Source organism: Dipodomys spectabilis, unplaced genomic scaffold (genome assembly GCF_019054845.1).
Source record: "Dipodomys spectabilis isolate Male_0828 unplaced genomic scaffold, ASM1905484v1 ptg000273l, whole genome shotgun sequence".
NCBI lineage: Eukaryota > Metazoa > Chordata > Mammalia > Rodentia > Heteromyidae > Dipodomys > Dipodomys spectabilis.
In genome coordinates, this window is record NW_024870950.1 from 9,575,473 (window position 1) to 9,599,419 (window position 23,947).

The window sequence follows — 23,947 nt, forward strand, 5'->3', positions numbered from 1 at the left end:
CAAGTACAGGGAGAACTATCATTGTCTTACCTAAAGTCTTCCCAGCTCCTAAACCCAGACAATGAGGCCAATGTCCTGACAGCTGTCTCAGTCACTTTAGAGGAACTGAGGGGCCCTTCTAAGATTCCTCCACTATAAATTCATGTTCCTCAACCACCCCTCCTTCAAAAGACCAGTACTTCCACACTGATTTTAGTACAAACATCTCAGCAGCAGCACACAGTGGGCCATTGCTGAGGGCATAGGTGCTTTATTGGAGAAGGGATGTAGGCAGGGAACAAGGAAGTTTCCCCATTCCAAGAAGATGGGCACAGTCCTGGCTACCCCGGCAGTGGGATATGCAGGGTCTCTGGCCAGACCACAGTCCAATGGGAAGACACTAGTCAGTCACAAAGTCATGGGAGTGCCACAGGGGCCTGAGTGTAGGTCCAGGAACCATACTGGCACGTGGGGCAGGTCCCCTGCACATTCATGAACTATACAGGATGAGGCTGTACATGAGTTAATTACAAAAGTCATATTTACAAAAGTCTGTATACACATTTGAAAAACTCACAAAAATTTTCATCTATGTATCACAAGTTGCTAGACCAAAATATTAAAAATGGGATAAAATTATACATTTCTCTTCTCAATTCTTTTCAAAAGGATTAATATTTTTAAAGCACATATATGCTATTTTCCTTTAGCAATATCCATGAAGGAATCAAGTAGCCCAGCCTTCCTTGAGCTCCGAGAGGCCTTGAGCTCCGAGTGGCCTGGCCAAGGGACAGTACCCAGGGTTGGGGCAAGGGACTGGCCCACAGTGCAGAATAGAATGCTGAACATGACAAAAGGAGGAAGATGTCTTTGGCTAAAACTTTGGCATTAAAATAAAGAGGCAAACAGGATGGAAACATGCAGTCCTGCCAGCCAGGGTGGGCCAAGCAGAGGCACAGGTAACCTTAAAAGCTGACTCCAAGAGCAGTGGGAACCAGGCCTGCCACGTACCTGGATGGTAGAAAGCTGTTTCCTATTTAGATGGGTGCTTCCTGGCCTGGCAGGGAGCACGTGCACGAAAGGAACAGGGACAGTTGCGCGGGCCATCTTGGCCACAGCCAGCTTATCAAGTCACTGAAGTGGATGTAGTGCAAACATGGCAACCAAGTACTATGGACACACAACCTGCTTGCCTTAAGGGTCACGTGGCAATGTGCGCCCCAAGGCAGGGCCTCGTCGTCATCCAGGGCACTCGTGTCCTCAGCCAAGGGTTGATGTATCCTGCTCCAGTATATCGAGAACCCCATGTCCAGATACCAAGGATCAAAGTTTGTGCTTGTCTTTGCAGTCCGTGTTTCCTGCCAGCAGCAGCAGGCTTAGAATGGACAGAAGAATGTCTGGGCCGACTGTCCCACGGAAGAGCATTCAGCCAGAGACCCACCTCGGGAACATCCTATAACCCTTCAACACTGGCAACTTGTCCAGAAAAGCCACAGGGTGGCACAGAGACCCACTGAGCTAGATGCAATGCACAGTTCCACAGGCAAAGGGGCATGGGAAATATCTCTAGGGGAGCTCTGCTGTTCTCAGGTGGGCACCGGGCCTAGGGGGGCCATACAGAGTCACTGAGGCGATGTGGTTGTTCTGCATGACCTGGTGTGAGAAGACAACAATAGGTTAAGGGGAGGGATAGAAGGGATGCAAGATCTGTGCGCAGGGCTTGAGGGCCTAGTATTGAGATCACACATACAATTCACCTGAATCCAAGGCCTGAGCTTTCTGACCCCTCAACCTTCCCCAGTTCATGCTGCAGGTACCACTTCTACCAGAGGACCTGTCTGTTCCTCATCGGAAATGCAGTTACCACACTCATTTATCCAGCCCTTCTGCAACTGCTAAGAGACTGCTGAAGGTGTGGCATCTAGACAGAAAATGGGCGCTACTCATCCATCCCCCAAGTCATTAGGCCCATCAAAGCCACTCCCCCACAGTCCACTCACAACACTCAAGGGCCTCCCCAATATGCTACCTTTAGCCCCATTACCCAGGGTCCCCCTTTCCTGCTATGCCTGTTTTAAGATAGAAATACATGGGATCTCTGTTACTTTTCATCTTTCTGGATATAGGCTTTAGCCTCTATAACCCTGCATCTTCCCAATATCACTTCTGAGGAAGGATTACTACCTAGAATGACAGGCCCTCCTCAATTTCCCTTCATCATTTGCCTGTTCCTGCCATGACTACCAATCTCTAACTCACTAAACTTACCTCAAAGATCATCCGCTGAAGACCAAAGCAGAATGTGGAGCCAAATGGGTTGGTGTTGTTTGGAGAAGAGGACCTGAGGCCAGAGAAATCAGAATTAGAGGAGCAAACAGAGGCAAGGCCAGAAGAACATCCAGTCCCTTTTGGGATGTGGGCCACTGATTAGTGGTCTCTCATGGCAGAGTGCATGCCTGGTTCTTAAGGTCCTCAAGACCTTAAGAGTTGGCATGGCCTCAGTCAACTTAGAATCCTTAAGAATCCCTGACTCAACAGTCAAGATCAGCTTCCTGTTCTGACTAACTAGGGATAAGAGGGCTCCCACACCTAGCCCCAGGGCAGGTAGAAGGGAGCTATAACAAGAGGCACTTGTTCTAGGCTGTCTGAGCCTTAACATGGTGGGTGAGGTAGCAATACCCACTGGCAGGCTTCTGGGTTTTCAGAAGCAGGATGGGGTGGTCAGAGATGGCAACCTCCCACTCACCTGTGTAGAACAACAGGCTTCTCCACAGGGTGGCCCAGGAGCTCCTGAATATTGTCCCACTGTAAAAGAGATAAAGAAGGGGCAGCAGGGTTAGTAGGGTAATACTGTGACCAGTGGCCAGCCCCAGACTGCTGTCAGGCTCATGCCCCATTTCATTTTCAGGTGGAAAACAGGAATTCTCACCTTACTGTAGGTGGTGCATGTTTCTGTTTGACCATCTTCATTTTCTGAAAAAGAACACAGGGACCATGCTGGTAGTTGGCTTAGCCCACCTGTGGCCCTAGCCTCGGGCAGAATCAACACCCAGCCAGCTTCTATGTTAGGGTGGAGCAGACACACAAACAGGCTGTTCAGAGCAAAGGGAGACCAATTTAAGCCTGAGCTACACCAACCAGCAGTGGGTACCAAGCACGGCTTGAGGGCACAGGGTGATCATCTATAGATAGGAAACTTTCCCTTCCAGTAGTCAACAATCCTAGCCAAAGGTTAAGGCCATGAGGGTCTCCAGGACACTAGACCACCAACGAAGAAGCCCTTAAAACAAGGGGCCCCATCCCAGAGAGCTGAGGTGATGGGCAAAGGCTATACCAACTAACCACCACCCTCTCTGCCTGGCTTCCTCCCCCTTCTCAAGAGGACAAGTGAGTCTAAATTTTCTTCCTTAACCTAACAGAATAGCCTACTCACCTTTCTTTATGGCTAGTGGGATCTTGAACTCACAGCGGTGATAGCTAGAGAGAAGGCAGATGAGAGAGAGAGTAAAGACTGGGTTTGGGCTGGGATGTAGCTCAGTGGCAAAGTGCTTACCTACCAAGTGCAACGTCCTGGGTTCGATCCCCAGTAGCAAGAAAGAAAAGTCCAAAAAAAGACTGGGTTCCTGGGAAGCCTGATCTACATTCCCACTCTGTACCCCAGAAAAAAACAGAACCTAACATATCCGCCCAAAGCCCAGACTTGAGGCTCTGGCCTCAGAACTCACCAAGGAAGCCCCAATTTAGGCAATGAAGTGACCCAAAAGGGTAAGACTCTGAGGACTACAGAATTTATCCCCTTCAAGATTTTGATCTCTCTCTCTACTCCTTTTACAAACAGAGAGATAGAACACATTGGCCATAGTAGCAAGAGCATAGAAGGCATTCACACATTCAGTACCCATGAGACAATTGAGAATTCAAGGAGAAGCTGTGAGGTCACCTCAGTGGCTCAGAGCACTTGACCATCTCCAACACTGCTAAACAAAAATAACCACACAAAACAAAGCCCTCTTAGGCAGAGACGAACTAGAGAGCACCCAAAGCCCCAACTTCTTTTTCCTGGGGGCTTTTAGCCCAATGCTCACTTCTCCGAGTGTAGAAATGGTTATACTCACATGTTAAAATTATAATGCCCGGGGTAATTGGTATGCAGGACAAACTTCTTTACTTTGTGTGTATTCGCGTCGAAGAGGATGTCCTAGATAGAAAGCAGGGTGACACCAGGAAAAGTGAATAAGGCTGAGGCAGGGCAGGGGCCTTTTGAAGGGCATGCCCAACCTAGCGGCTCCACCAATGGTGATGTATGCGGCTATCAATCTTCTCTTAAACAGTCAAGGGCGATAGCATTTTCTGCGGACAGGGGAGAGCTGGCAAGAAGGCTCAACTTATGGTTGCTTGGGAACTAAAATGTGTAAAGGAGATCTTTCCTATAACAGCACCTAAAATTTAAAAAATCTAATGGAGTGCAGATTTTAACTCAAACGCTACCAAGAACCAGGGGACCTTGACTCTTGAACAGCTCGAGTCACCTGAGTATTCTGAATGCCACAACCAATCAGACAGACCCTCCTGGCTCCCATTACACCCTTCAGAATTCAGCAATCCCCTAGATCTGAAAATCCACCTGACTATAAAGTGAGCCAGGACCCAAACCTAGATTTGATGCCACCTGCTCTCATTCACCTTTCCAAGGTTCTGTCAGGTGTTCAGGTCTGGGAACCCAGGGCTGCCTGTGCCTCTACCCTCTAGCAGTAACCAACTACTAAAGCTGTCCCTTCTTGCCATCTTCCTTGCTGCCTCTATTGCCACTGTTACTGGAACCAGGGTTTTAGCAGCAGCAGCAGTAGCAGCGCTCCCTCTTACCACCATCCTACCTGCAACAGTTTATGATCCACAGTGGTTCCCCCATGACCCCTGGCTCAGTAATGGTCTTTCCCACACAGGCAGATCCAGTCTCTCCTGTCTCCCTCTTTGAATTTCAATCTCTGCTACTTCAGTACCTCAGACCACGAAAGCCTTAAAGGTAATTCAGAAGACCCAAAGTCCAGGCCAGGCCAGCTGAAATGTTTCCTCCCGACACAGTTCACCCAACTATTTCTCATACATGCAATCTTCTACCAGCTCCATCCAGTGCTTTGTCTTTAAGGTGTTACCTCGGGGGTGGCAATCTAAAATTACAAAAGCATACTCACATAGTCTAAGTTCTTTCCCTCCCTGTTTTGACTCCAGAAGAGCAACCTAATGCACTGTATAAAGAGAGCTCAGCCTCCATCTATCTGGCATGTTTCTCTCAGAAAAGAAGACAAACCGGGAAACCTGGTGTTTCTCAATATTTCTGGGAAAATGGCCTATAAAACATTAAGCTACAAGGGCTAATGAAGTCTCCTTATGGGGCTGGGAAGGTGGCTCAGTGGTAGAGTGCTTGCTTTGTATACACGAGGCTCTGGGTTCGATTCCTCAGCACCACATAAGCAAAAAGAAAAAAAGCCGGAAGTGGTGCTGTGGCTCAAGTGGTAGAGTGCTAGCCTTGAGCTGAAGAGCTGAGGGACAGGGCCCAGGCCCAGAGTTCAGGCCCCACAATGGACAAAAAAAAGAAAAAAAAAAAAGGATGAAGTCCCCTATGTCCAGGTGTGGTTATAGCTACACGTATACACACAGCTATGCAAAAGTGCACTGCTCTTGCCAACAGAAAGGAAATACTTTCCCTGAGGTACCACAACTTACCACTCCAAGAGTGAAGTAGTTAAAAAAGTAGTCATTGCACTTGGATGGGACTTGTTTATGAGGGGAGGGAGAATGAATTTTCATCTGTTTGGGGAAAAAAAATAACAATGAAGTTACTATTCATTTGAAAAAAGAGACTGCCTATTCATTCTACAAAAGTATTTTCTCTACCTTGTCTTCTGATTTATAGAAGACCTTGTGTGGAGAGCCAAGCATGCTTAGAACATCTTGACAGGAATCACCAAAATACACTGAGCGTTCAAATACCCGCATCTTCGCATCTGCTAAAAGGCTAGGTCCACAACCTGCAGAGAACAAGGAAGGGTTTATCAGGTTCAGGTCAGGAATGGAGACATTAAAGCTCAAGGTCCTTCAAAGAAGCCACTGACTACATTATCACACCAAACTTCCTTCAGTTTGTATGCAAGATTACATATAAATGGAAATACCAGGTCAACAAGTTTGAGACTCTATAATAAAAGACCATTATGTACTGGGGAGCATTTAATCTTCCCAAGTCATAAGGAACTCTGGAGAATTCATTTATTAACTTACTTCTAAGTATCAGACAGGGTAAATGAAGATGAATATGACAAAGTAGTTTATGAAAACAGAACAATGAAACCTGTTGAAATTTTTAAGAAGGGTAAAGGAGAGAATGATAGAGGGGTCAGTTTGATCAGGATACATTGCATGCATGTATAGAAACAGCACAATTAGCCGGGCGCTGGTGGCTCACGCCTGTAATCCTAGCTACTCAGGAGGCTAAGATCTGAGGATCACGGTTCAAAGCCAGCCCGGGCAGGTAAGACTGTGAGACTCCTATCTCCAATAAACCACCAGAAAATCGGAAGTGGCGCTGTAGCTCAAGTGGTAGAGTGCTCGCCTTGAGCTGAAGAGCTGAGGGACAGCGCCCAGGCCCAGAGTTCAAGCCCCACGACCGACCAAAAAAATAAAAAAATAGCACAATTAAGATGCCTTTATACAATTACTGCATGCTTATAGAAAAAAAGTGATGCCAAAGAGCTAGTGAGCAGCCCCACAATGAAACATGTCTAAGACCCATGAAGTGGGCCTGCACTGGAAACTGAAGCTGCTAGTGCCTTGATCTTTCGAGTTGCTAGCCTTCAGAGTTGTGAGAAATATATTTCTGTCACTTATAAGGCACCCAGTTTATGTAGTTCTATTAGTACAGCCTGAATGGATTAAGATCATCACTAAGCACACAGGATTTTAGAATGTTTCTCCCTGAATATAACAGACCTGCAGCAAGTAGGCGGAGTCGTAAACCTGATGGTCCTGTTCCATCTCGAAGAACATCTACACTCTCAGCATACACATTGCCCAGGAAACAGCTCAGGGGCATCACAGGAGCCCTGGGAACAGGCACAGAATGAGATGCTTGGTCCTCTTCCTCAGGGAGCTCGTGCCCTCAGCAGGATGATACCCATTAAGACTACTTACTTGGTATCCTGTAGGCTATTTCCACTGTAGATGTACATTCTTTTTACAGTTGCTCCATGGGGTATCTGGAGAGAAGCTAGACCATGGGCAAAGTTGGGCTGAAAATACAGGACAAAAGTTTTACTAAGAGCACTGCAGGTCATGTGACTCTGGCACAGGTCCTCCCTGGCACTCATGGTCTTTAAAGCACATGGCCAAATCTGGTTTTGGATCAATCAACTCACCCTGGAGAAGCAAGTTCATCTGTTTTGGTTTTGTTTTTGAGACAGGGTCTTGCTATGTAGCCCAGGCTGTCCTCAAATTCTTGATTCTCCTGACTCAGCCTCCTGAGAGCTGGGATTATTGGTGTGTACTGCCACACTTGGATTCCAAGTTCATCTTTAAAACAACAGGAACTTGGGAGGCAGAGATTGGGAGGAATCACAGTTCAAAGCCAGTCCAGGCAAAAAAGAAATTTCGCGACTCCATCTCAACTAACAGCTGGGCATGGTAGTTAGTATATACTTGTTATCCTAGCTTCAGGGTGAATCACAATGGCTGGGCACAGTGGCATATGCCTGTCATAGCCAGCAACACAGGAAAACCAAAGTAGGAAGATTGCAGCCCAGGGCAGCCTGGGCATAAAATCGAGACCCTACCTCAAAAATAACCAATGTAAAAAGGGGCTAAAAGAGTGGCTCAAGGGGTAGAGTATCTGATTAGTAGGTACAAGGCTCTGAGTTCAATCCTTAGTACCATTAAAAACAAAATAAAAAACAAACAACCCCTCCCCCCAAAAAAACATTACCATCAGCCAAACAAAAAAAGCCAAGTAACTGAATATAGAGAAAATAAGTCTCTCCAAACTCTTGCTCACTGAGAAAACAAAAATGTTTAGGTGCTTTACAGTGAGACATGGCCAGATTTGTATCTGAAAAGTCAGTCTCAGTGCCAGAGCAGTGTGAAGTGCCATTGTCCTAGGAATATTGGCCTGGACGCCATTCTGTTAACCCTACCACTTAGTCCTTAAAGATTTTAAAGACAGGGATGCCTGTCCAGTACCTATCCCACCAACGCACTAGCTACTGTCTCATACCATATGGGCGCTGTGTAACTATCACTAGGTGACAGAGGGCTAACCTCATACTTGGGAGCTTCAGTCCATGAGTCTAGCTGAAATGAGAAAGACAGTCCTCTGAAGTTGAGATGGAAGAGCTGCTCAGCAGAGTTGTACACTGTGGGAGAAGAAAATGACATGGTTGACTGGCATGTGAAATCACTAGCATGAACTAGCTTGGCAGGGAGTTATAACTGGCAGTACCTCCCTCCTGCCTTGTTTTTGAACTGGCTTACTAGGATGAAAACAAAGGGGAGGAGCTTTCCTTCACACCCACGTACCAACCCCACAGTTCTCAGGCTTGGCAGGATGGCTCCGCCTGCCAGGTTTATCACCATGGGTTGTCACTGATGACCAGAGGAGTAAGATGAATTTGACTCACCTCCAGGATGGGTTGCTCCAAAAGACTGGTCAATTTGCTCAATGGTGGGAGCTATGGCCTGAGAGTTAAAATGCACTCCACTGAAAGACAAAGATATTTTTAATTTATAAACTTGGAATTCTCTTGCCTTAGCCTTCTGAGTGATGGCATCACATGGCTGTGTCACCACACCCAGCGTTAAAGAACTTTGAGGTGTGAGAAAATTAATGAAGTATGAAGGTAAATTCTTGTGAAGCTGACATGGAGAGCCAATTCTCTAGGGTTTCTTAAACATTACTGACTTTTAGTAAGAGAGGAAGAAAAGCCAGATCCTGAGGTAAAATCTAGCCAACTAAAAGGTAACTACAACTGGGAACTGGTGATTCATGCCTATAATCTTAGCTATTCAGGAAGCTGAGATCTGAGGATCACAGTTAACCCAGGTAAGACTATCAAAAGAGCCAGAAATAGAGCTATGGCTCAAGTGGTAGAACACTAGCCCTGAGTAAAATGAAGCCCAGGGATAGTGCCCAGGCCCTGAGTTCAAGGTCCAGGGCCAACACACACACACAAAAAGATAACTAGAACTAGGGCTATCACCCACCATTTATTGTCAAGCAATAAATGTTGTCAGAGAAATATTCTATATGCTAGCATAACACCTTGCTGTGGGCTCAAGTACTCATGGATTATACAAGTCCATTTTCATTCTAAAAAGATTTTAGTGCTAATAGGTAGTCTTCTGGGCATTCTCTTTAGCACTGGCTTTCAAGTCAGAACTATCTGGCTGTTCTGCTGTTCATAAAAACTTGAAAAGAAGTGAGCAGTTATGACTCAGGAAACTGTCATATTAATAACACACACAGGAACCATGCCAGGCTGGCTTTAAACTTGTGATCCTATGTGTTTCAGCCTCCCAAGTGCTGGGATTATAGGTCCAGGTGTACATCATCATGCCAAGTTTACACAGAATATTCTTAGTGAGCTTTACTTCCCCAGGAAACAGCAAACTAGGAGGTTCTCAGGAAATCATGGTACTAGGCTGTAATCCCTGGGTTGCTGATATTATAATTCTTTAACAATTTAATGAAGGTAGTAGATTAAGCCTATCTGTACAATAATTGGGGAAGGGGGAACTTACCAATATTTTAACTTTACTTTAGTTAGATCATATACTTCAATCACCTAAAAGAAATGTTTAAAAGTTATTTTCTCAGTTTGATACAATGACAAGACTAAAAATAAAAACACATTTACAGGGCTGAGGGCACAGCTCAGCTGCAGAGTATGTGCTTAGTCCGCATTTGTGCTTCTATTATCAGCACCCCACAAACACAAACAAAAGAAAAACTAAAAAAAAAAAAAAAAAAAAATCAAGCCAGGAATGGTAGGTTATGGCTGTAATCCCAGTACTTGGGAGGCAGAAGCAGAAAGATCATGAGTTCAAGGCCAGTCTGAACTACACAGTCACAGTCATGTGTTATGCAAGCGTGAAACCACTTGGTGCAATTTAATATGCATTTAAAAAAAAATCAAAAAACAAAAAACAGGGCTAGGTGCTGGTGGCTCATGCCTGTAATCCTAGCTACTTAGGAGGTTGAAATTTGAGGATCTCAGTTTAAGCCAACCCAGGCAATAAAGTCTGTGAGACTCTTATCTTCAATTAACCACCAGAAAACAGGAGGTGGCACTGTGGCTCAAGTGGTAGAGCACTCTCCTTGAGCTGAAGAGCTCAGGGACAGCGCCGAGGCCCAGAGTTCAAGCCCCATGACTGACCTGTACCCCCTCACCCCCTACCCCCCCCAAAAAGACAAGAAAGTAAAACAAGCTTGGATGGAAGAGTAGGCATCAGGAGCAGAAAGAGCTACAAAATCTGAAAAAGGATGATATGGTGGATATAGTTTATTTGCGTATCATCAGAAAATAGAACCATGAAATCTGCTGAGAGCAGGATAGGGGAGAGTAAGAAAAGGGGTAAAGTAGATCAAGACATGTTGTATTTATGTAGGGAAATGTCACAAGTTAATAACCACTTTTGTGCAACTAATGTACATTAAGTTAAAAAAAAAAACCCTCCAGAAGCACTGTAGATTTTCCTCTGCTCTCATTTTGAAAAGGGGCAAGGTGGGGGCGGGGGAGGGGAAAGCATACTTATACTCCTAGCTACTTGGAAGGTTGATGATGTATGAGAATCACGTGAGCTCATAGTTTCAAGACTAGCCTGGGTAAGATAGTAAAACCCCCACTACAAAATAAAGGGATTTCAAAATAAAAATGGAGGGAAAAACTGTAAGTAACCTTCCTTCTTTCAAGGGATTCTCAAATGATGTGCATGGATGCCCTGGTGAAGATTCAAGACCCCTGTATCTAATCCACTGGGTTTTTTTTTGGGGGGGGGGGGGGTCAGTAGTGGGGCTTGTACTTGGGGCTTAGTTTCTGTGCCTGTACTCTTCTGCTCAAGGCCAGCACCCTACCACTTTGAGCTATAGTGCCATTTCTAATTTTCTGGTGATTAATTGGAGATAAAGACTTTCCTGCCTGGGCTGGCTTTGAACCACTATCCTCAGATCTCAGCCTCCTAAGTAGCTAGGATTACAGGTGTGAATCATCTGTTCATGGAGACCTTGAGACTCTTATTTCCAATTAACTACCAGAAAACTGGAAGTGGTGCTATGGCTTAAAGCGGTAAAGCGCTGCCTTGAGCAAAAGGAGTTCAAGGTCAGTGCCTAGGCCCTGAGTTCAATCCCCATGACCAACATAAAAGAAAAAAGTCTCACAGACTTTCCTGCCCAGGCTGGCTTTGAACAGCAATCCCCAGATCTCAGCTTTGAAAAGCTAGGATTACAGGCATGAGCCACCAGCACCTGACTGTGTAATCCACTTAGGTCATTCTGGGATACCTATCACAGGAATACCACCACCTTTCCAGAGAAATGAATACATGCAGCTGTTGAGGCTATGTTGATACTGAGTCCTCTTCTTCCATTTGATATTATTATAAAAAGAAGTCAGAGCAAATTACTTCCAGAACTAGCTTATTTTGATGTTTATTTTATTTACAAACAGTAGATGAAAGAGAAGTTTATCCTGCTAGGAAACAAGCGGTAATACATTAACTTATGACAAGTCCGAAAGTATTTGGTTAACAAATACAAACAGATCCTCTAACGAAAGGGCTCTGGTTAAACTTGAAGAACTTCAGGACCCCTGAGAAATTTGCTTAATGGATTTAATGGAATGTCAAGAACTCAGAGTAGAGAGAAAATGGAAAAAGTACTGAACACTTCACCATTAATGGTGCTACGTAGTAAGCACTATGAGGTGCTCCATGCTTGGTTGTCAAGGCTGGACAATAGAAATCCGGACCAGAAACAGAAATAGAGAACCATCTGCATGCTCTAGCTGGAAGGTCTGCCTTCAATGTGGAGGTTGTATATCTGTCATACCACTCTGGGCCCAACTGAGGACAGGACTATAGAATACTAATGTAGGAGCATCTGGCACTGCCACAGAAACTGGGACATTTGTACTCCAAAGTAGTTCACTTTTGGCCAGAGACTGTCCCTAACTTTATTTAACAATCATTAACAATGAACCAAGTTGGAAACCTCTTGTCTATTCTGAAGCTATTTCGTCTTACCTATTGAGAACTGCTCCCTCTGCTGGGAGCAGAGTGCTTCAAAGAACACTTTTTTCCAAAGGTGTGTAAGCTGTTTGCTGGCAAAGTTAAGTCCCATGGCCTGACTCATTGGCATACACATGTTAGATGCTCATTGAATGTCAGCCAAATCTGTTGAGTATGAAGCTATTTAAGGGCAATATGAAGCTTCAAAGTATGAAAAACAATGCTGGGAGGGGCCGTTCAAGGAGTACAGGGGAATAGTTGTGATTCAGACAACAGCCAGGTCTTCAGAATGCTTGGATATGGCAATATACCATGCCAGATTGATATGCCATTTCACTGAGGTCAGGGCCTCAAGCCAGCAAAGCACTTTTAGCCAGAAGCCTTGTTTGATGAAGGCTTAAGACATTCTCTTCAAGGCTGGCCAATGATCCCTCATATAGATCATTTTCTCCAAAAGGATCCTTTCCATGTACTACTGCTTTCTCTCCTTAACAAATCACTTGTGATGGAATGACAAGAACTGGGAAGTGTCTAAGTCTTTTTTCACAATCTGACCAGGAAAATGGGTCTGGTATGCCACTGCTGGAGCCCACATTCAACCTTATGACTCCGAGGCATGAGTCTGGTATCACATGACTAACCTGTGAGGCCCAGGAACTTGACAGCAGAGTGCATTAAAAACATCCTAGATTAAAATAGATGCTAGCAAATGGCACTTGATGCTAATTAAGGCATCCTAAATACCAGCAAGTTGTTTGCTTACATTTTCACAATGAGGTTAAAGTATCAATTCACATCTGGTAGTATTAACCCCAAGCCCTCTTGCTCTAGAACAGTTTCTATTTTCTATCTTCCAAGTCACTCTGTTTGACATAACAATGAAGTAAATCAAATCAAAATCAAATCCTATTTTTATCAGTAGCTGCTGTCTCATCATCTCTCCCCCACCTGTGTATTTTGTATTTTCTAATTTACATTATTATTGAAGTAATACACAGCGGGGTTACCTTTACATATGTCAGGTAGTAAGTACATTTCCTTTCACAAAATGTCATGTGCAGAAGGAGTACTGTTTACAAATATAATAAAAAGAATAATAAATGTGTCAAGTGCTATATATAAAAAAGAATGAGGTAAAAACATCTTACAACAATACATATTAATCAGCTCCAGAAAGACTGGATCAGCCAGATGTGAGACCATGGTTATAATTTATATAGTTACCTTAAGTCTCTGATTGAAAGCATCAAACAGTAGTTTGATCCCGTCCTGAGTCAGGTTAAGGATGAGGTCATGGCTTAGAGGAGACTACAAAACAAAAATAAAACACATTCTTAACAACTGATTTATTTACCAGCATGAACTGAAAACCTTATAATAAAAATGCAATGCACAAGGAAGACTGAAGAGCAGGCAGTCCCTCTCTCCCCCAACTAATGAGGTTTGGAAGCCCCCCACAAAACTTTTGCATGAATGCAGTGTCTCTTCCTTCTAGTCTGTAGCTTGTGCTTCATAACACTGGATAAAGAATCTCTCCCATCCAAAATACCTGGGTGAAAGGGACAAAGTTATATGAGCATATAGGTCACTTTCTTTTGAGGTTCCTTGAGGTTCCACATCTGTGATTATAAAGGCTAGTGCTCTACCACTTGAACCACAGCACCACTTCCATTGTGACTCTTATCTCGTTAACTTCCAAAAAGCTGTGGCTCATCTGGTAGAACGCTAGCCTTAAGCACAAAAGCTCAGGGACAGTGCCCAAACCCTGAGTTCAAGCTCTAGGATCAGCACAAAAATAAAATGAAACAAAGCTATATAAAATTCTATTAAGAACATATGTAGGACTGAGAAGGTGGCTCAGTGGTAGAGCACTTGCCTTGCATGCATGAGGGCCTGGGTTCCATTCTTCAGCACCACATAAGCAAAAAGCAAAAAGCCAGAAGTGGCGCTGTGGCTTAAGTGGTAGAGCACTAGCCTTGAGCTGAAGAGCTGAGGGACAGCGCCCAGGCCCAGAGTTTAGGCCCCACGACCGGACCCAAAAAAAAAAAAAAAATATATATGTCATGTGACAGAACCAGGATCCAAACTCAACAGGTACTGCTTATGTTGTCAGCTGGAACCATGTCCATATCCACAGAAAACATGTTCTATTCCTTGAATGTTTCAGTCCAATTTCTAGGACTAAAAATTCATAGTGGTCTGATTACATGTAAAGATTCTTAGCGCCAATAAACTTTCAAAAGCCAGAAACTCAAGTTGGCAGTGCTAGCCTTGAGCACAAAAGTTCAGGGGCAGTGCCCAGGCCCCAAGTTCAAGCATGCCCCTGAGCACATATGCATCATACATGCATGCATGCATACACACACGCACACACGCACACACACACACACACACATCATTTACTTTAGGATTTGAAAAAAAATGGAACTGAACTGATTCTCAGAAGGGCCCCCAGGAACATCCTTTGAAACAATGTAGGCTCAAAACTATTCTCTGAGTTGTGCAATACACAGACCAGAAGAAGGGCTGTTCTATATGGTAGCAAGTGATCTGTATCACAGAAGCAGTGAAGGCTTCAGTGCTCAATGGAGAGATTGCTTTTTGAGAGTAAAGGGGTGAGCTATATCTGCTTCCTTTCAATCAAGGTATGTACTGGTGGTACTTTTGAAAACAAGCCAACCACCAAAAAAGATGTTTTGTTTTGTTTTTCCCCAGAATAAAGTGTTTATTATTTGTTTTGATTGTAGCTATGGATTGAAATTAGGGCTTTGTATTTCCTAATCAAATATTCTGTCAATTGATCCACGTCATTAGACATTCTTTCTTAATTATGTTATTTTTTAATTTAGTGTCTACCTTTTCAGTCAGGCCATACTTGACTCTGATCCTTCTACGTGTGTGTGTGTGTGTGTGTGTGTGTGTGTGTGTGTATCCAGAGAGATGATATATAGAAATATATATAGAAATATATCTATATATGAGATATAGATATGATTTCTCCTTTTGCAATCTGTTGGATTACATGCAACAGCCACTTTACCCAAACTAAAATAATCCTTTCTAATTAAACTCTTTTTGTAATGTCTGTTAAATAATAGTTTCCTTTGGAATGATTTTTTTTTTTTGGTCGGTCGTGGGGCTTGAACTCTGGGCTTGGGCGCTGTCCCTCAGCTCTTCACTCAAGGCAAGTGCTCTACCGGTTGAGCTACAGTGCCACTTCTGGTTTTCTGGTGGTTTATTGGAGACAAGGGTCTCACGGTCTTTCCTGCCTGGGCTGGCTTTGAACCATGATCCTCAGATCTCAGCCTCCTGAGTAGCTAGGATTACAGGTGTGAGTCACCAGCGCCCAGCCTAAAATAATTTTTAAATGTAACCATAAGATTAAAAATACCTTCATATATTTCAATCCAATTTTCATAATATCTAGTTATCATTGTAATTCTAGAAACAAAATAGACATGAAGATATTTTTTCTGTTGTTTGAATAAACATTCCTTTCTCTTAAATAATCTCAATGGATGTAGCTCCATCTTCATTGTTTTACAAAGTAAGAAAAGATGGTTTTAAACGTGGAAGTGGAAGGTAAGCACCTAGCAAACCAGAGACAATCCAAGGTGCCCTCTGACTGAATGAAAAGTCCTCATCTTTAAGGAACAGCAAGCAGTTAAGCACAGACATAAAAAATATTGAGTTTTTACTGCTCTTCTAAAGCTAGCAGCATTAGATTATTAAAACAAAGTTCCAGAATCAAAGAGATGAAGTTGACAACTGACCAGTGCTGAGGATTCTCCCACTGGAACACAGCAATCCCTGCCAGTCATCCTCTGGAGGTGACTCACTGATGCGATTCAATAAACAAAGCAGTCACCACTCACCTGCTCACTGTAGAGAACTTGGACATTTTTGATGATGCGGCAGTGCTTCTGAAGAATGGCTACTGCCTGAGCCAGAGGCATTCCTGAAATAAAGCAAAGACACCTGTGTGGTTACTTGGGCTATCCGTTTACTTATATCTACCAATGTCTACAGATACATGAGTAAACAAAAATTCAATCAACAGTCAGGTGCCAGTGCTCAGGCCTGTAATCGTAGCTACTCAAGAGGCTGAGATCTAAGGATCATGGTTGGAACTTGGCCTAGGCAGGAAAGTCACTGAAAATCTTATTTCTACTAAACTACAGGGAAAAAAAAGCCAGAAGTAGAGCTGTTGCTCAAGTGATAGAGTACTAACCTTAAGCAAAAGAATCTCAGGGACAGTGCCCAGGCCTCTGAGTTCAAGCCCCAGGAGCAGAGTGCACACGCACACATATGCACGCACACATGCACACATGCACACACACACACACACACACACACACACACACACACACACACACACACACAAACACAAGTTCAATGAACAAAATTAGAATACAGCTAAACAGCAACAAGCACTAAGGAATTACTCAGATTATCCCAAGGAAGGGAACATAGAAAAACACTTCCTGGAAATGGGGTCATCTGCAATAATCCCAAAGCAGGCAAAGTCAACATGAACTGAAGAATAGGATCAGAAAAATCACTGACTTTCTGACTTTGGAGACCAAGGTTCTATTCCTCACTCTTCCTATGACCTACTGCAGGTTCTTTCTCTTTCATTCTGGCTTCTACTACAGCAGCTCTCAATTGATTATTGTTAGTACATTTGTAAGTTAGAAGTCACATATCTATCAGAATCAACTCATTTTACAAATGAGTTTACTAGATTCTTATTTAAAAACTCATAAATATTACTTAAACCCTTAGATTTTAGAACGTTTTAAACATATTTACATATACCGTGTGTGTGTGTGTGTGTGTGTGTGTGTGTGTGTGTGTGTGTGTGTGTGTGTGTGTGTGTGTGTGTGTGGACTCTGTACCTGAGTTTTTGTGCAGGAGGCTAGTTATCTATCACTTGAGTCACAGCTTCACTTTGAGGTTTTTGGTGGTTAAGTGGAGATAAGAATCTCAAGAACTTTCTTGTCTGAGCTGGCATCTTAACCCTTACATCTCAGCCTCCCGAGTAGCTAAGATTACAGGTGTGTGCCACCAGCCACCTGGCTATGCCTCCATTTTAAGTAATCTGAATCCCAATGACACTTCAAACATTCCAGGGTCTCACCCAAGTTTGTTTTCAGAGCCCACTGTATATTAAACAAGAAGACATCAACAGGTCCTAGACATCCTAAAAACAGACTCAGTTCCTTGAGTGCAAGTCGGTGTGTTATTCACTACTCTCTGAATCTCCAGCTCCCAGCTGACCATCTACCTAGTGGCAACAGATACTTATTCAATGTGTTGGAAATGGCTTAGGATATTGGAGTGTTGCACAGAAATAAGGAAACAATCTCAAAAGGAACTTCACAAGGCAAAGTTTACTTCTATAGAAGGGTACACCATCAGCCAAAAATCTAGCAAACAAGCACACAGAGCAGGCAGACTACTTCTTTTTTTTAATCCCTAAAGGGGTAGGCCCAATCCCTCTGCTCAAATCAGCTGGGCTCAGGCTCACAACTTGCTCAAAATTGGCTAAAGGGTAACACGTATTTATATAAAGTAACCATTGAAAGACTTTGAGATATTATTAAGACTACACAAAGGTAAACTCAAAACACACTCTAACCCACAGCTATTTTCTAGAACCTTGGGTGTGTCTTAATTCCATTTAGGAACCATTTAAGATAAAACTTACAGTTCAAAATTCCTTCCTTGCCCCAAAGCATTTCCTCTTTTCCTTTCAAGCTGATATTGTCCTAGCAGAATAATCAACAAGAACCAAGCCACTAGGCCAAAGCAGGGACCTTTAAAGCAACTCATTCTGACAGAAAACTTTTCCTACAAGTAGAACAAAGGATTATGGGGTGGGTGACTAGAAAAGGGGAAGAAAGCCTTCACTCTAGGACTGCAAGAAAGTTCGGGTAGAAGCCAAACAAACTTTCAGCGTAAGGAATGAGATGTGCAGAAAAAAAGCCTGTGGCCCATCTACATTCAAATAATCTAATCCCATTCTGACTTAGGGAACCACTGTTTGGTTAAAAAAAAAAAAAGTTAAAAAGGGTGGGCTTTTAACTGAGGTCCTCAGGTCTCAGCCTTCTGAATAACTCGTTATATAGCCATGAGCCACCAGCACCAGGCTGTTTTTTTGTTTTTTGGCCAATATATCACACTAGAACTCCAAGTAGGATATACATTCCCAGTATATATAACCTACCTTTCCCTAACCCCCCAGATCAACTCAAATTCATTATTCCCTTTCCATAGTACTATCTTACTTTAGTTTTAATAAACTATTTCTTTGAATCTTCCTTATAAGTAGCCTTAGCTAATAATAAAACCTTTTTTTTTTGTTTGTAATCAATCGGTCGAGGGGCCTGAACTCTGGGCCTGGGCGCTGACCCTCAGCTCTTCAACTCACAGCAAGTGCTACACCACTTAAGCCATAGCGCCACTTCTGGATTTTTCTGCTTATGTGGTGTTGAGGAATCGAACCCAGGAACTCAAGCATGCAAGCCAAGCACTCTACTACTGAGCCACCTTCCCAGCCCTGAGAATAAAACTTTTTAAAATTCAGAATCTATTGCTTATGAGCAAAGCCCACAGAGGTAAACACTGTCTTTAACAAACTGAGTCTGTGGAATAACACAATCTCAATCTCAGACACAGCTATTTTCTCCAGTGACTCTTCTTTTGGCAGCCCTTTTTTCTTTTGGTTTACTGTGGTTTGAGCTCAAGGCCTCACAACTGCTCAACTAAGTCGCACCAAACACTAATTTCAAAAAAGGACTGGGGGGGGGGGTGGCAGATAAAGGAGTGAATGGTAGAGAAAGTGAGCAATGTTGTGTATGACGGGCATTCTGCTTTGTTCTCAGAAGTCAAAATTGCTCCCAAGGATTGGCCCACAGGCTAGCTACCCTTCCCAATCTTCTGAAATTCTCCAGCCCATTCTCCAGCCTGGATTAATCTAAATGTGAAAGCCAAGTTCCCTGCTCCACCCCTCAGGCTTTAGGCCACAGTTCCTCAAAATAAAAACAAAAACAAGAAAAAAAAAACCCAAACTAGGCTGGGGACAAGCTCAAACTACAGGTTCCAGGAGCCAAAACTGCACCTTAAACTTGTGAAACTCTCTGAGCCCTTGAGCTACCTGCGACCTTCCTTGCCCCTTACTCACAACTCTACTTAAGTCCTTCCACCTCTGCCCCCGGAACCCCTGGGTTTTCCACTCTCCTCAGGCCACCAAGGAATTCCTCTTTAACTTTCATTAAGGTTGTTCTGATCTGTTGAGTTCACTTTCTGATCTTTCTTTATTCTAATATCTTTCTGACTCAGTTTCCTAACAGTATACATGTATGGAAATTACACAATGAAACCTCTATTGTACTGGAGCCTGGAGGATGTCAAGTTGAAGGTCAGCCTGGCTATATTACAAGCACTTGCCTTAAACAAAAACTCTTCCCCACCCCACTCCCCCCAAAAAAGCCACAAGGGCATTATTTCAAGTTTGCAATGCCTTTATTCCATAAATCACCAGTGACATTCATAAAGATTCTGCTTATTCTGTCCCTGTATTTTTGGATTTTCCCTAATCTCCACTGGCATTATACAAAGGCCAGAAGGCAGTCAAGATGCTAGATGTAATTCCCTATTGGGATTCCAGACAGATGATTGCAAGGTCGAGATACATCTGCATTTGCACAGACTCCAATAAGAAACCTGGGGACAAAGTTAGGCTTATCCTCAGAACAAAGTAACAGTTTGAAGTAGGATATTCCTGTTTGCTCCTTAACATTTCCTCTCTGAGCCTATTTCTTAGGTGGCAATAATCTTTACCTTACAATGTTCTTATTACAAGAGGTAAGTGCTGCTTGGTTCTCTAGCCTAGGAATAGAACTCTAAACTCCAAATGTCAACGTTAGACCCAACATACTATCAACTGTCTAACTGGGAGAGTCAGGAACTTTGGGTTAGAATGTTTAAGCAATTGCCAGAGGAAATCTTGTTTTCCCACTCAGTTTTCTAGAAATCCTCATCAACTGCTAGCCTAATCACTTCATTCAGACCAGAAAGAAATCGTAATCTAGTTACACCATAAAGCACAGTCTGAGGCTATGAAAGTGTTTCTAATCCTTCCCTGGGAGTTCTAGGTGCAAGCAGACACTGTTAGGAAGGTGACTCAGTGGTACAGTGCTCGCCTTGCATGCCTGAGGCCCTGGGTTCGATTCCTTAGCACCATATAAGCAAAAAAAAAAAAAAAAAGCCAGAAGTGGCACTGTGGCTCAAGTGGTAGAGCGCTAGCCTTGAGCTGAAGAGCTGAGGGACAGCGCCCAGGCCCAGAGTTCAGGCCCCACGACCGGACCCCCCCAAAAAAAAAGAAAAAAGAAAAATGGGACACAGTCCAAGGGAAGGGAGGAAAGAAGTTAATCTGAAGCCAAACAGTAATAGCCTGGTATCAACCAAATTCTCTGTGCTTCCCAAGGTAGTTGGAGCATTTATCAGGTTTCTGAGCAGTTCCCTGCAGGCATAGTCTAAGGTATTAGAAAAGTTGACTAAGACCTCCCAATAAAAGTAGCTCCTACAATACATTGGCTGCTGAGCACCAGCCTGGCCACCACTACTCATCTGTACTGCTGAGTTTCTTTAACATTCTCACTATAGACACAAGTCTTCCAAATTCAAGGACAAGCCACAATCCAATGAAGTAGGTGATTCAGTTCAGTTGCCTATACTAGAGTGACAAAAGTCCAGGATCATACACACAAGCAGCTGCTACACCTGTTCTCATTCCCTTTCCTCAGTGCTGAATATCAAAGTAAACACACAGTTTACAAAGTATGAGAACATCCTGGGTTCAGAGGGTGGTGGGAGAAAACTAGACTAAGGAATAAAAGAAAACAAAAGACCATACTGTATTTTCTACAAAATGTTACTTTCCCCTAATTCCTACTAAACAACCTTTTACTCTCACATATAAGGTATGGTTTATAATTACACAACTCCACATAAGACTAAATTTTAAAAGAAAACAGATAATTCCTTTTTTTTCTCCAGTGGGGGCACTGAGACTTGAATTCAGGGCTTGTGCCCTGTCCCTTAACTTTTTCACTCAAGGCTTAAGTTCTTGAGAGACATCCCAAGTTCCAGCTTTTTGGTGGTTATTGAAGAAGTCTCTGGGACTTTCCAGTTGCAAGCCACAGATCTCAACCTCTTGAGTAGCTAGGATTACAAGCTTGAGGCACCTGCTCTCCTTTGTGTTGTGTTGCGATAGGGTCTCTCATTAAATTAAGCCCACGCTAACTCAAACTAGTGACCCTCCTGTCTATTGAATGCTGGGATTACAGGTATTCACCACCATTTCCGCTCAGAAGTTCCTTTAACACAAAGGAACTGAATTCCTTAGACTAGATCTCCATCACCTGATTCTCCCAAAAGGAGAATCATCGTACCCACCCTTCAATAAAAGCGAAGAAAGAAGAGCTGAGATCCCCGAGTTTAGGGAAGTCAAACCACTTCTTAGTGTAACACTGTAAAATGGGGACAACAGTACTGACCTTCAGACCACAGGGAGGTTTACAAGAGATACTTTCTTCTTACAAAAGAGTAGGGCGGGCCAGTAAGTGTGCCGCTTGGGTATGCCCACTACTACTGTCATTCCAAGTGGGCAGTCCCACCGCCCCGGAGGGACCCCACGGCGGCGCGAGCAGGGGCTTCCACGGGTGCCACCGGCAGATCAGAGCTGTTATCTAATGCAAGGAGCCAACACAGAGGAAAGCCCGGACGCCAGCCGCAGAAGCCGAGCCTCGGAGGCAGGGGCCAGGGCCGGAAGGGCGCGCGGAGAAGCCGGCACCGGTGTCCGGGGCCTGGCGGAGGCCCCCACACTCACCCAGCGTGAATTCCCATTGCTCGTTCCCCAGGGAGCGTTCAGGCACCACTTCCAGGTCCAGCATCGGCTCGGTTCGCGGGGCCCTGGCGGCCTCCCTGCGGCAGCGCAGACGGGACGGGACCTGAGGAGACAACCCGGCGGCTGACGGCCGTCGTGGCCAGCCCGGGGCGGCCCCGCGCTCCACCCATCCCGGGGAGGCGGCAGCCCCGGCACAACCTCACACCCCTTTCTCACCTGCGGCAGTCGCGGCGGCAAGGGGGCAGTGGTGGTGACGGCGGCGGCGGCGGCGGCGGCGACGGGAACAACTGCTGCAAAAGTGGCGTGTCCGGCCGTAAAGTGTGGCGAGGAGCCGGGTAGTAGGCGGAGTTCCAGCCTAGGAGGAGGGGTCGAAGGAGGCGGGATAACGCAGGCGCAGACTCTGGGCAGCTGTGCCGGACGTTACCGCTCGCCGACGGCGGGGAAGGGTTGCTGCGTGCTGTAGCAGAGAGGTCGTGAGTCCCCCACGTCTGCACACCAACCCACACACGTTTCACACGATGCACAGCCATCCTGCGGCCGCTCCGAAGGCGGGGCAAGGCCTCTCCAGGCAGCTCCATCTGGAGCCTGCTTTGCTGCCGACATTTCATCATCTTAGACAAACCCTGGAGGTCTTGGGCGCCTCAGTTTCTTGTCTACCCGTGGGGCAGGGAGGGGCTCTTCTTGTGTTAAGGCTGAGCTTTCGGCCTACATGCCCTGGGGTACCTTGAAACTACAAGGCAGCTAAGGCCTTTTCTGATGCCAGGTCTTTTCATCGGTCTCTGGATGCTCACAACCACCCTCAGATGTCATTTTACAGGAAAATGTAAGAGGCCCAGCCAGGTTAAAGACCCTGGTCTTTAACAAAGTTCCTTGGTTCTAGGCAACAGAACTTAACTTCTTACCATGATACAGACCCTCAAGATTTCTAGCAGGGGAGTTGGTGGTGGTGAAGACTGGGGAGGTCTTAGAGCTGATCTCAACCCAGTGTCTCCAGGTTCTTGTCACTAGAAGAGAAAGAATCCAGAGACAAAAACGAAGTGAGGAATTCAAAGGAAGTTTATTTCAGAGCAGAAGCATACACTATCAAGGTGGGAGTGCATTTTTTATTTTTTTTGTCAGTCGTGGGGCTTGAATTCTGGGCTTGAACTCTGTCCCTGCGCTCTTCTTCAGCTCAAGGCAAGAGCTCTACCACTTGAGCCACAGTGCCACTTCCGGCTTTCTGGTGGGTAAGTGGGAATAAGAGTCTCACCGGCTTTCCTTCCCGGGCTGGCTTTAAACAATGATCCTCAGATCTCAGCCTTCTGAGTAGCTAGGATTATAGGCATGAGCCACCAGCACCTGGCCAGTGCATGATTCTTGAGACACGAATTGCTGGGTTTTGAATAGCTCATTTACTGGAAAACTTAGGACCAGTATACACCAGTTTAGGGGAGGGAAGTAGGGAATTCTAAGGACACATCAGGATTTTCCTGGAATAGGGCTTACATCCCCTTTATCCTTATCTTTTTTCCCCTCCATGTATGGAGTCACATATAAGGGAATAAGCAACTTGCAAGGTAAATGAGATGAAGCTTCCATATTTATAATAAAAGGACAATCAGTAGTCCTCAGGGAGAACCCTGTTGGTCCCAGTTGGTCCCAGTTTGGAGTAGTGCTGATGAAATACAGCTCCGCAGTTGCATCTGCTTTTAGCCACTCTGCAGTTTACCTCTTTTTTCCCCTATGACCTATAGCCTACCTCAATGACGTGCTAAATTCTCAAACTGACTTGATAGGAATGTAACA

The 23,947-nt window shown here is 44.5% G+C and overlaps 1 protein-coding gene across 1 annotated transcript; it reads right to left on the minus strand.

The window, feature by feature from the left end:
• Positions 1–190: 190 nt before the first annotated feature.
• On the minus strand, positions 191–22,427 carry Phaf1 (phagosome assembly factor 1). The gene is made up of 17 exons (XM_042700913.1): positions 22,379–22,427; positions 22,145–22,265; positions 16,125–16,207; positions 13,474–13,557; positions 9,766–9,809; positions 8,646–8,725; positions 8,287–8,381; positions 7,168–7,265; positions 6,967–7,079; positions 5,875–6,008; positions 5,704–5,787; positions 4,095–4,177; positions 3,413–3,456; positions 2,909–2,952; positions 2,726–2,784; positions 2,248–2,320; positions 191–1,632 (listed from the first exon to the last, which is right to left on the minus strand). Exons 2-17 carry the CDS (start codon positions 22,206–22,208, stop codon positions 1,546–1,548), a joined length of 1,269 nt encoding a protein of 422 aa, XP_042556847.1. The 5' UTR covers positions 22,209–22,265; positions 22,379–22,427; the 3' UTR covers positions 191–1,545.
• Between the last annotated feature and the right edge of the window lie 1,520 nt (positions 22,428–23,947).